The sequence below is a fragment of the Neovison vison genome, chromosome 10 (genome assembly GCF_020171115.1).
Source record: "Neovison vison isolate M4711 chromosome 10, ASM_NN_V1, whole genome shotgun sequence".
NCBI classification, from domain to species: Eukaryota; Metazoa; Chordata; class Mammalia; order Carnivora; family Mustelidae; genus Neogale; species Neogale vison.
This window is the reverse complement of record NC_058100.1, coordinates 32898281-32911035: the sequence shown is the minus strand read 5'-3', so window position 1 is coordinate 32911035 and position 12755 is coordinate 32898281. Positions and strand designations below refer to the sequence as shown.

The following is a 12755-nucleotide window of genomic DNA, read 5'->3' as shown; positions in this document are numbered from 1 at the left end:
GTTAAATTGTGCTGTTAGAGTTTTTGTGGGCTAAGGAACAGTTCTAGTGTCTCTTTCATTTCTATACCTCAACCATCTTAGGTCTGTGACTTTTAGTTCTTTCTCTTCTTTTACCTCTTTTTCAGAATGTAGCTACGGGGTTCACCTTCTCCTGGGCTGACCACCGGCTCTTAGAATAGGTAGCTTCAGAATTAAATAAGTGGAAACTTAATCAAATCTCCAAAAGTCAAAAATGACCTACTGCTTAATGGGCAAGACTGAGAAAAGACCCTGGAAATTAGGCTCATGGTGGTTTCATGAACGACATTTATTACATTATCTTCTAGGTGTCTCATTTCTTTGATTGAAAAGCAGACAGAAACTTTATACAGTCAAATACAAAATAATTCCTTTGTACTTGTAGGGCTATAGTTCTGTCAAGTTCTAATGGACTTTTAAAAATTAGGTATGCTACTTTATTTTTAATGCTAGTAATTCAACCTAAATAATGGTGATTGGTAGTCAAATTTAAAATACATGCTCGGATTCTTGGTGTTAATGTCCTGGGTTCCTTCCTGTTTTTATTTCTAATTTGCTGTTGGCCTGGAGACCTCTTTTTATTTTTTTTCACTATGCTTCATTTTCTGCCTTTAAGCTGCTGGGGCCACTAACACCTGGGCTATGCCAGCACCACTGTGTAGTGTCGGAAACTTCAGGGAAGTATTTTGATAGTTGTGATGCCTTGTGAAACCTGGACTTTGCCACCAGCAATGTGTATAGCTCTGCCCCCTCCACAACTCTCACATCCACCTCCCTGCTTTGCATTCCCATTGGCTCTGGCCCCAGCCAGACCCCCTTTCCCTCCCAGTGGGACTAGTATTGTAGCTTCCCCTTCGCGAGGCCCAGCCTCTCGGAGGCTAATTCATCAAATTCATCAAAACCACTATACTCTGGGGCGCCTAGGTTGTGCAGCGGGTTAAGGTCTCTGTTTTTGGCTCAGGTCATGATCCCAGGGTCCTGGGATCGAGCCCCGCATCAGGATCTCTGCTCAGCGGGGAGCCTCTTCCCTTCCTCTCTCTGCCTGCCTCTCTGCCTGCTTGTGATCTCTGTCTGTCAAATAAATAGAAAAAAAAATAAAATTAAAAAAATATATACACTATACTCAAGTCCCTCTGCTGAGGACGCTTCTCTGTTCAGAGCCCTGGCCATTAGGTCCCTTCTGGGCTATTACATCAGACTCACGAGACCTGGCCCCAACCTCATGTGGTTTGGAGGGGGCCGGGGCGGGGGTTGGAGCCAGCAACCATGAAAGAATTCTTGAGATGTTTCCAGTGCAAAAAGAGGGTTTTTATTATAGCGTGGGGACAGGACCCTTGGGAAGAAAGACCTGCACTGGGAGTGCGAGGAGTGACTGCAGATACAAGATTTTCTGTCCTATGGAAGGAAGGGGGATGTTAGGGAATTCCTAACATCATAATTCCAGGGAATTGAGTCTATAGCTTTCTGAAGAATTTTTTTTATTGCAAATCATTAAAACAGTTGCAAATGGATGGAGACTCCGATCCTGCTGACTGGGATCTTTATCAGTTAACCCTTTGTTTCCCCTTTCCTTTGACCTCGGGTGCCAGGAGTGCCTGAGGAATGTCAGAGCCCCCCTGGCAGAGAGGCGGGTTCCAGTGTGTTAGCTTGTGCTGTACCCTCAGCTCCCTTTTCTCACCCTCATCAAAAATCCCTTTTTAATTAATCTCCAGGCTCTCCCAGTTTTCGACAGCAATCAGACGACATCACAGCCTCTATTAAAATCCACACCTCCCTCCCCAGGCTACTGCTCTTTGCATGGAGAACAAAATCTCATCCCCTTGTTTTAGTTCCCGAAGGCCCGGAATGATCTGTCACCAGCTTCGTGTCGTCCTCTCTTCCCACTGCTCATTCCGTTCCAGCTACACGGATAACGCAGTGTGCGCTCTGCACTTCGCTGCCACTTAAAGCCTTCACACCAGCTTTTCATTCCATCTTTAATTCCCTTCTTCTTGCTTCTCCCTGCCTGGCTTCTTCTGGCCCTTCTGCTTTCAGTTAAAAATGACCTCCTTAGGGGCTTCTGGGTGGCTCAGTCATTAAGTGTCTGCCTTCAGCTCTGCTCATGATCCCAGGATCTTGGACTCAAGCCCCACATCGGGCTCCCTGCTCAGCGAGAAGCCTGCTTCCCCCTCTCCCATTCCCCCTGCTTGTGTTCCCCTCTTTTGCTGTGTCTCTGTCAAATAAATAAAATCTCAAAAAAAAAAAAATGACCTCCATAGAGAGATCTGCCCAAGGTAACCACCAACCCCTCTATCCCACTTTAATTCTCAACCTAGCGTTTACCACTAGCTTCCAGGTTTCACCTTTATCTGTTATGAACGGTTCTGTATTTATTGGCATGTCGTTGTCCGTCTTCCTCGGTACATTGTATATTCCACGAGGACAGGAATGATGTCTGTTTCTACCATTTTAGTGCCAGTGTCTCAAAGAGTACCTGACACATTTAGGCCTTTGATAAATTAATAGCTACTGAAATAAGCAATGGGAAAGAACAGGGAATAACAGGGAGCACCTGTCTTGGTGGGGGTGGTGACTCTGGTGATAGAAAAGGCTCCTTTCAGGAGGAGATTTTGGGATTTATAGCACTAGGCACACAGAGAAGGAGAGGGTGCTCTGGGCAATTAGGAGAACAGAGGGCACATATAGTACATTCTGGAAACGACAAGATGTTTGTTATAAATGCATAGTAGAATTGTGTGGATGGTGAGTAAACTGAAAGTTAACGGCAGGAGAGGAGACGAGACAAAAGGAAGAGACCATGTTTCGAAAGGTCTTACCTGCATCATCTTGAAGAGTCTGTATTTGTTGCTCAAGGAATGGGAACAGCTGATGGACTTTAGGTAGTAAAGTGATACGATCAGGTTTGTGTGTTAGGAATACGATTCTGACTTCATTATAGAGAAAGAATTGAAGATGGATAACTTGATAGTAACTTGAGGCGAGACCAGATAGAAGATGTGCAAGAAGTGAAAGAATTATGTCTGCACTAGTACCTTAGCGGAAATGGGAAATCTGGAGAAAGCCCAGATATCTGGTCCGAAGGTAAGGTCAGTACGATTTGATGACAGGTTGATGTGAAGGGTTTGGATAAAGGAGAGAGAGCCTTTGTCTTCTCTCCATGGCCCAAAGGACTTCAGGGTCACAGGGTTCAGGCCAGGGAGACTGACTGCTAGTAAGAACCTATTTCTCTTCTAAGAGCCCCTTTGAGTGCTAAAGTCTTCCTGAGAGCCACACTCACTCCAGAGGGTTGGGTGGAAATTTGCTTTCTCAACCCCAACTTCTAAGAGCTGCTGCTATTTGACGCCCTTCTCGGCTTTCCTGAAACACACCACCCACTGTCACAATCGCGGGTTTTCCCACTTCTCCACACATCCTTCTGTCTTACCTGTACAGTGGGAAGAGAGTGAGTCCTACTCATTGTTCCCTCACACAGGATGTGAGCCATCATGTCTCTTGCTTCTCTCACACCCAAATAGAGTGACACAAAGTACCAAGATCTTTTTTTTTTTTTTTTTTTGCACAGCTTTCTTGGGCTCTTCTGCCTCATCATAATATACTTTTAAATTTGATACAACCACTGCTGTAGCCTTTCGATATGGAGTTATAATCATCACATATTTTTTTCAGTGTTTTCTTACTCAGCACCCACTTTTGTCTTACCTTCAGTCATTCCTCTGCCTTTGTTCTTCAATTTATTTGCTCACTCATTCATAAAATATTTATTAAGCATTAAGCGTCTGCTTTCTACTATCGCTGAGATTCAGACCTAAGTTATCTTGGCCTTGAGAAGTGTCTGCCAGCAGCACCTTCTGACTGTGCACACACAGGCTTGCTTTGCGCTTGGACTGCCGATGTCATGCTTAGGAGGGAAGTCAGGGGTGGAGATGCTGCCTGCGGGCCATCTGGCACACGGATGACCAGAAGACCTCAAGAAAGCAGAGGAGTGATAAGAGAATAGGGTCATGGAGGCAGGAACCTAGGGAAGTCTCTATCTCTACAAGGGCAAGCAGTGGGCTGACATACATTCAGAGGAAGACGCATCAAAATTGCTCAAGATGTCAGATAAGAGTCAAGAGAAACAACGGAAGCATTTTCAATAAAAGGAAGTATTCAGTAGCATTTATTGGGGCAGAAAGGTCAAGGAAGATATGAAGAGAAAGTGTTCACTGGGTTTGGTAATTAGGGTTTCAGTGGTAAAGTTAGCAAGAGCACTTTCATGGGCTGGTGGTTGGAGGAGGCTGGAGGATAAAGGGAAAGTAGAAAGCTCAAGAACCTGAACCATAGAGGAAGGAGAGAGATCAGGATTGGGGCAGAAGGCAAACAGTCCCGGCGGGGGAGGGGGGGTGATATTGTCGATTCTGCCTTTAGAAGTGCAAAGCTGTGGTCTACAATGTAGACAGGGGAACAGAATTCCTTCCCATGGCACCATTTCTGCCCACTTTGTAAGCCACCCTCCACACTGGCAGCCATGGGACTCCTGCTGGCATCCAATACTTCTTCCTAAGCAAAGTGAGGACAAGGGAAAAAACACTTGGTCTGGCACTTTGTCCCTGCCCCTCTCCTCATTCCATTTTTTTCAGTTCTTAGGAAAAGTAAAATTAAAGAGAACTATAGTGTAAAGCAGCTTTAATAAAGGTTTACAAGGGTACAGGATATGATTATAATGACCTAGTCACAGACTGTTTCCCAGTGACTTCCAGTTTGAAGCCGACAGCCAGAGAACATTACAGATTAGCAGACTCGCATCCGTTTCTCTTAGAGACATTTGCTCTTGTTTCAACACTTAATTAGCTCAATAACACATGGAAACAGCCCTTAAATCTCCAGGATCTTAGAGCTGAAGATGACAGTGTAGGCCAGGAACAGAGGTGAGAAAGCCTGCCCGCCCCAGAGAAATTTCAGAGGAAAATGACCAGTCAAAGGAAGATTCTCAGGCATCATCCATTCTCTATGCTCACACACAAAACATTTGTCTGTTGCTGGTGACTTACTCTGTTGCCTTAAAGTTCACAGAGATTTGAACTTGCAGTCCACTAAACGTGGACATGTGGACTGTCCATGAACTGTCTGAAATTGTCTAAAAACAAATTACAGCTGTGCATTTTTTGAAGAATCCTGACCAGTGCTTTTATCAATCTTTCAAAGGAATTCAAATGTTCTGCAAGAATAAGAATCATTATGTTAACCCAACATCCACCTTGAAAACCTTAAAATGTTTAAAAACTCTCTTTCTCTCTCAGTTCTGTTTAAACCATATTTCAACATTTAAACAAGCTAGTTAAAATGTGAAGCAGCTCTTTTGGGATAGTGGCTGGAGTCGGGCATGGGCAGTGAAGCAGCAGCCTCCCCTGATCACCCTCCCACACACTCCCTTGAACATTCCCTAAAGTCAGAGGACCCTCTAGAAATGCTCGACAGAGAAATGTACAGGGAAACAAACACTTCCAAAGGGGCCATGGGGAGGACCACTAGATCACAAATACTATACTCCTCCAGCCTACTGGAGAAGGAACTCAGCGCATGTTCGAAGGTGAATATAGGGGGAACCCAGCACACATTCAAAGGTGAATATTAGGGGAACCCAGCTCACGTTCAAAGGTGAATACTGGGGTCCCCTTCATGAAATCTGCATGATGGTGTTCAACAGTAATGCTTTTGCTGCCTGTGCCTCTGAAAGAATTTTGGAAAGTTGTGTAAACTCTCACACCTTTTTAAGTAGAAAGCTAACTTCTTTGGTCATTAAGTTTTAAACTTATAATGGAGGGGATGTCTAATACATTGTGAATATTAACCTTTTATAATAAATAGATGTCAAATCATTTCTTTTTTTTCCAATTTATTTATTTTCAGAAAAACAGTATTCATTATTTTTTCACCACACCCAGTGCTCCATGCAAGCCGTGCCCTCTATAATACCCACCACCTGGTACCCCAACCTCCCACCCCCCCGCCACTTCAAACCCCTCAGACTGTTTTTCAGAGTCTATAGTCTCTCATGGTTCACCTCCCCTTCCAATTTACCCAAATTCCCTACTCATTTCAACGGAAGTAAATACTGTAGTTATCTAATAACCCTCATCACTTAAAAAAAACATAAATAAGTTCCAGATAGTAAGAAATTTTATATTATTTCTTTTCTCTCCTCTCATAACTATTTGTATTCCACTTTCTTTGCAGAATTTTAACCTAATAAAGTACAATTTTAAGCTTAAAGTCTTTACTTGATCACTATGTCTTACTTTTTTCTTTTCCATTATCTCATTTAATTTTTTCCAATTAACATATAATGTATATTTTATTTCAGGGGTGCAGGTCTGTGATTCATCAGTCTTACACAATTCACAGCACTGGTCATAGCACATACCCTCCCCAGTGTCCATCACCCAGTTACTCTATCCCTCCCACGGCCCTCCCCTCCAGCAACTCTCAGTTCGTTTCCTGAAATTGAGAGTCTCATATGGATTATCTCCCTCTCTAGTTTCATCTTATTTCATTTTTCCCTCCTCTGTCTTGTTTCTCAAATTACTCTTTTTTTAAAAACATTTTAAAAAATTTTTAAACATATAATGTATTATTAGACCCAGGGGTACAGGTCTGTGAATCGCCAGGTTTATACACTTCACAGCACAGACCATAGAACATACCCTCCCTAATGTCCATCACCCAGCTTCCCTATCCCTACCCCACTTGCCCCGGCCACCCTCAGTTTGTTTTGTGACATTAAGAGTCTCTTATGGTTTCTCAAATTACCTTATCAGTGAGATCATATAATTGTTTTTCTCTGATTGACTTATTTCACTCAGCAAAATACCCTCTAGTTCCATCCACGTAGTTGCAAAAGGCAAGATTTCATTTCTTTTGAAGGCTGCATAGTATTCCATTGTGTATATATACCACAACTTCTTTATCCATGCATCTGTTGATGGACATCTAGACTCTTTCCATTGTTTGGCTATTGTGGACGTTGCTGCTATAAACATTCAGGTGCATGTGCCCCTTCAGATCACTACATTCGTATCTTTAGGGTAAATACCCAGTAGTGCAATTGCGGGGTCATAGGGTAGCTCTATTTTCAACTTTTTGAGAAACCTCCATGCTGCTTTCCAGAGTGGCTGCACCAGCTTGCATTCCCACCAACAGTGTAGGAGGGTTCCCCTTTCTCCGCATCCTCGCCAACACCTGTTGTTTCCTGACTTGCTAATTTTAGCCATTCTGACTGGTATGAGGTGGTATCTCACTGTGGTTTTGATTTGTATTTCCCTGATGCTGAGTGATGTGGAGCACTCTTTCATGTGTCTGTTGGCCATTTGGATGTCTTCTTTGCAGAAATGTCTGTTCATGTCTTCTGCCCACTTCTTGACTGGATTATTTGTCCTTTGGGTGTTGAGTTTGATAAGTTCTTTATAGATTTTGGATACTAGCCCTTTATCTGATATGTCATTTAAACATATCTTCTCTCATTCTGTTGGTTGTCTTTTGGTTTTGTTGACTCCTTTGCTGTGCAAAAGTTTTTTATCTTGAAGTCCCAATAATTCATTTTGGTACCAGTTGAGACCTCATTTGTGACCCAGGATGTGATCTATTCTGTAGAATGTTCCATGTGCACTAGGGAAGAATGTGTATTCTGTTGCTTTGGGATGGAATGTTCTGAATGGATCTGTGATGTCCATCTGGTCCAGTGTGTCATTTAAGGCCTTTATTTTCTTGTTGCTCTTTTGCTTGGATGATCTGTCCATTTCAGTGAGGGGAGTTTTAAAGTTCCCTACTATTATTGTATTATTGTTGATGTGTTTCTTTGATTTTATTATTAATTGGTTTATATAATTGGCTGCTCCCATGTTAGGGACATAGATATTTAAAACTGTTAGATCTTCTTGTTGGGCAGACCCTTTAAGTATGACATAGTGTCCTTCCTCATCTCTTGTTATAGTCTTGGCTTAAAATTGAATTTATCTGATTTAAAGATTGCCACCCCAGGCGCCTGGGTGGCTCAGTGGGTTAAAATCTCTGCCTTAGGCTCAGGTCATGATCCCAGGGTCCTGTGATCGAATCCCGCATCGGGCTCTCTGCTCAGCGGGGATCCTGCTTCCTCCTCTTTCTGCCTGCTTCTCTGCCTACGCGTAATCTCTGTCTGTCAAATAAATAAATAAAATCTTTTAAAAAAAATAAATATTGCCACCTCAGCTTTCTTTTGATGTCCATTAGCATGGTGAATTGTTTCCACCCTCTCACTTTAAATCTGGAGGTGTCTTTGGGTCTAAAATGAGTTTCTTGCGACAGCCTATCAATGGGTCTTGTTTTTTGTTGTTGTTGTTTTTTTTAAATCTATTCTGATACCCTGTGTCTTTTGATTGGGGCATTTAGCCCATTTACATTCAGGGTAACTATTGAAAGATATGAATCTAGTGCCATTGTTATTGCCTGTAGGGTGACTGTTACTGTATATTGTCTCTATTCCTTTCTGATCTACTACTTTTAGGCTCTCTCTTTGCTAAGGGGACCCCTTTCAGTATTTCTTATAGGTCTGGTTTGGTGTTTGCAAATTCTTTTAGTTTTAATTTGTCCTGGAAGCTTTTCATCTCTCCTTCTATCTTCAATGACAGCCTAGCTGGATGTAGTATTCTTGGCTACATGTTTTTCTCATTTAGTGCTCTGAATATATCATGCCAGTCCTTTCTGGCCTGCCAGGTCTCTGTGGGTAGGTCTGCTGTCAGTCTAATATTTTTACCATTGTATACTATAGACCTATTGTTCTCAGCTGCTTTTAGGTTAGGATTTTCATTCTGTTTCTGAGACTTGTAAGTTTTACTATTAGATGATGGGGTGTTGACCTATTTTTATTGGCTTTGAGGGGGATTCTCTTTGTCCATATTGATTAGGTCTCAAGCCTCTTACTCTTTTTTTTTTTTTTTGAGGTGAATTTTTCCACTTTGTCATTTTGTCCAGAGAATAGATGAGAGAACAAAATGTTAAAAGGGTAAGATCAACCCCAGAAAAATATATACTAAACAAATCAGAAAAGACTCAAAACTGGGGTGAAAAGAAAGGGAAAAAAATATGTATATATATATATATATATATATATGTTTTGTGTGTGTGTGTGTGTGTGTGTTTATCTCAGGCTGGTGAATAGAACAGAGCCACACAGCTGATTGTGGGTATATTTTCGTCTGTTAGAAGAAACTACCTCCCCAAATTTTAAAGAACTAAGGACTTACATATATACAAAAATAAAGGTAAACATGATGAAGGGATAGAATGGATAGAATATGACTGTAAAGATAAAAATTTAAGTAGATTTTTAAAAAAGAATTAATGAGATAAGAAGTTGGTTGAAAAAAGAAAGAAAAAAATATTTTTTAAAAAAAGGAGAGAATGTGATCAGGCGGGAGATAGAACAAAGCCATACACTAGATTTTGGTCTCTAAGAAGCTGTATCCCAAAATTTTAAAGGAAGAAACACACGTTTCATGTTGCTGTGATTCTCAAATGTCTTGGCTGGAGGCGGAACCACACTGCCCTTGCCAGGGGCCGGGCTAAGCGATCCGTTCCGGGTCGAGCTCAGAGATTTTGTTCCATGAGCGCTTTCCCTATGGCTTTGGAGGACGGGAATGAAGATGGCAGCCACCCAGTCTCCGGCAGGAGGTGCCCAGAGCTCAGGGCCTGGCTCCTCAGTGCGACCTCAGAGAAAAGCCGTCAGTTCCTCCCGTCTCCCTGGTCTCCGGCCGTGCTCTGAGCTCCCCCGGCTTATGACCAAGCGTCTCTATCTCTGGTGTGTGGCCCTGTTTGGAGTCTCCAAACCTAGCAGATTCCTGCTGCGCTCCCCCGCCACTTCTTCCAGAGAAGAAAGGGTGGAGGGTCTCCCTGATGTACCATTTGTGAGGTCTCTGCTCGAAGACCAGTGTCCGAATGTGCCTCAGGTCAGGGTTTATGGCAACCCCGAGCTGAGAGCCCCCTCCTTGGCTCTGTCTCTGCCCCCGACTTCCCTGCTCCGATACCCGGGAGCTCTGCCACACTTGGACATGCCGGGTCTTCCTGTAACCCTGAGGGAGCTGAGACCACACTGTCCCCGCGAGGGTGCTACCCCACCCCCCCACCCCGCTTAGCTTCTGGAGCGATGTCCCTCCATGGAGCAGACTTCTAAACATTCCAATATCAGGCCCCGCTGCTTTCTCACCTGCCGGTAAGTGGCTGACAGAGACACCCCCCCCCCCAACGCCGTGGTCTGTCTTTCCCTAGATCTCCTCGGGTTCACTTCTCTGCACGTCCGACCTTCCAGAAAGTGGTCACTTTTCTGTTCATGGAATTGCTGCTCCTCTTCTCATCAATCTTCCATTGAGTTTGTAGGTGTTAAGGATGGTTTGGTAACTGTCTAGCTGAATTCCTGGGACCAGATGAAATGTAGGTTTCCAACTCCTCCGCCATCTTGCTCCTCCCCTTGCCTAAAAACATTTTGAAAATGTTAACAGATCTGATGAAATCCCAACAGAAGGGAACTCATTAGAAAAATAACACTTGCTATTGATCCAATGGGAGTAAGTTTATTATATGTATAAAATATATATGTGTCATGCATATATATTACATATTGAATAATACTGTGGACATAGGCTGAAATTGACAAGCAAGAAGATAAAATATAGATCAATAACACAGAGTAGATGGCGTAGCACAGGATAATTACTGCTGCCCCAGGCATCAAAGCACAGGTCAGTCAGGGAGTCTGTGTGCAACTTCCTAGTACTTCAGGGTGTGGCATACTAGTTCTTAAAGGGAGATTATTGCATAATAACAATGACAATCTTTTTCTTATGTGCATATTACAGAATGTTCCATAAATAAAAAATATTAGTTGCATAGAGTAGTTACTTAACAAATATCTTGAATGAAAGAAGAAACAAGTTCTGTCCTTGGCTATGGTGCAGGGTACAACTCGGAAGCAGAGCAGTGAGAAACAAGAAGGAGGCAGAGGGCTTGAACCTCCACCCTCACTGGAAACAGGGAGGATTATAACTCAATATACTGATTATGGACAAGAATTTTTTTTTGGCTTCATTGATTTCACATCGATCCTAAAAAGAAGTTTTCTTTTCTTATTTCAGGCCAGCTGCCTAAAAGCCATCTGGAACCGGAGATTTCACAGAGTGGTCCTCAGAACAGCCCAGCTCCTTTGGTTCAGTGCCCTGATCTTTGGTAAACTTTATGTTAACCCTTCATCTGGCCCTGAGTAAGGAGGGGACCTTCTCCAAGTAGGAGAAGTTAAGGATGGTAGCCAGTTGTTGTGAGGCATGGGAATACTCTTCTCACCCAAATGCCTGGGGAAGAAATGCACCCACCACCATCACACTGCTGGAAAAACTGTGGAAAAACTGAAATGAACATCTCCAGGACCAGTTATCCATTAGGCCCAGCAGACACTGGTCAACAGCACCGTCAGGGACTCACAAAAATGTCTTAGTATACAGTATTTATAGATGTATTTACTTAAACCATTGCAACTGTAAAACATAGTTTTGAGTATGTTATTATGGAAGAAGGGGCTGATTGAGGTAAAACTGCCTAAACTCCATGGAGGTCAATATTGCAGCCGTGGTGACACCAGAATAAAGTTTTAGGACAAAACACTGCAACAGAGGAGTCAGTGAGGGAGAGACCAGCATGACCATCATGCCAGCAGCAGAGGACAGGGTTGAGTAGGAATGAGCCTGTATAAACAGGAAAGACGGCCACTTCCCAGGCTGACTGCCTGCCCTGTACACTTCTTCACATGGGATCTGGCCTCTTCTGGCCCCGGGGAATTCCCACTGGCTACAAAAACGTTATCTTCCCTCAGAGTGCCCCTTACACTTTTAAAGGGCACACCCCTTATTTTATTTAATATCACAAACATGTCTTAAAAGGCTTGTTTTAACACGTGAGTGAGCGGAAATGGAGGACACAACGTAATTTATCAGAGAGAAACAGTCAAGAGCGGCGGAATGACTGTGAGACTGCAGGTCAGGAGACTTGATTTGTGACCTGCCTGGGTCACAAACACGTTGTGTTTCACTCAACAAGTATTTCTGGGACACCTGTGAGGTGCCACGCTCTGTGCTTGGTGTAAGGGACCCAGAGATGAGAACAGAGCACTACCAGGATTCCTAATCTTGCCGTCACAGGAAGAGACATTCCCACACCCAGTGATACGGGTGGTAGAGGCAGAGATAAGGTGCGGCAGGAGCCTGGAGGAAGGGGCAGCGAGCCTAGCGGGCGAGTCCTGGAAAGTACGGGGAGGCCCATTCTGCAGGCGCACGTGGGGAGGGCAGCCGGAAGAGCAGGAAGAGCACTGCAAAGGCACAGAGTGGGAGTCTATGTGCTAAGAAGGTAAATATGGTGGGTGATGAGGCTGGGCCAGCAGGCAGGCTCCAGGTCATACAACATCTTATTTTCCAGGTGAGGAGGTAGAACCTGTAGAGCAAAAGCAGCCACCGAGACATTCTGTGTGTCACTTAAATGGGCAGATTACTTAATATGTCTGCTCCACTTATAAAAGGAGGAGACGATGAGACAGCCCAAGTCTGTTATCATTGTGACTACAAATTCCTAATCCTAAGGGTCCTCAGAATACCATTTCCCATTCTGCCTTCATGGGTATATTTTAAGATGAAAGATGGAAACTCCTGTTCTTCCTCAGAACAACTGGGTCGGACAGGGAAGAG

At 43.5% G+C, this 12755-nt stretch overlaps 1 protein-coding gene across 5 annotated transcripts in view; it reads left to right on the top strand.

Moving 5' to 3' along the window:
- The window catches only part of LOC122918470 (selectin P), a 45587-nt gene that overhangs the window by 2016 nt on the left and 30816 nt on the right, over positions 1-12755 (top strand). For all 5 annotated transcript variants that reach the window (XM_044266922.1, XM_044266925.1, XM_044266924.1 and 2 more), the window contains exon 3: positions 11160-11250. In XM_044266922.1, coding sequence (XP_044122857.1) covers positions 11160-11250 — 91 coding nt within the window. The remainder of the gene's footprint in view (positions 1-11159; positions 11251-12755) is intronic.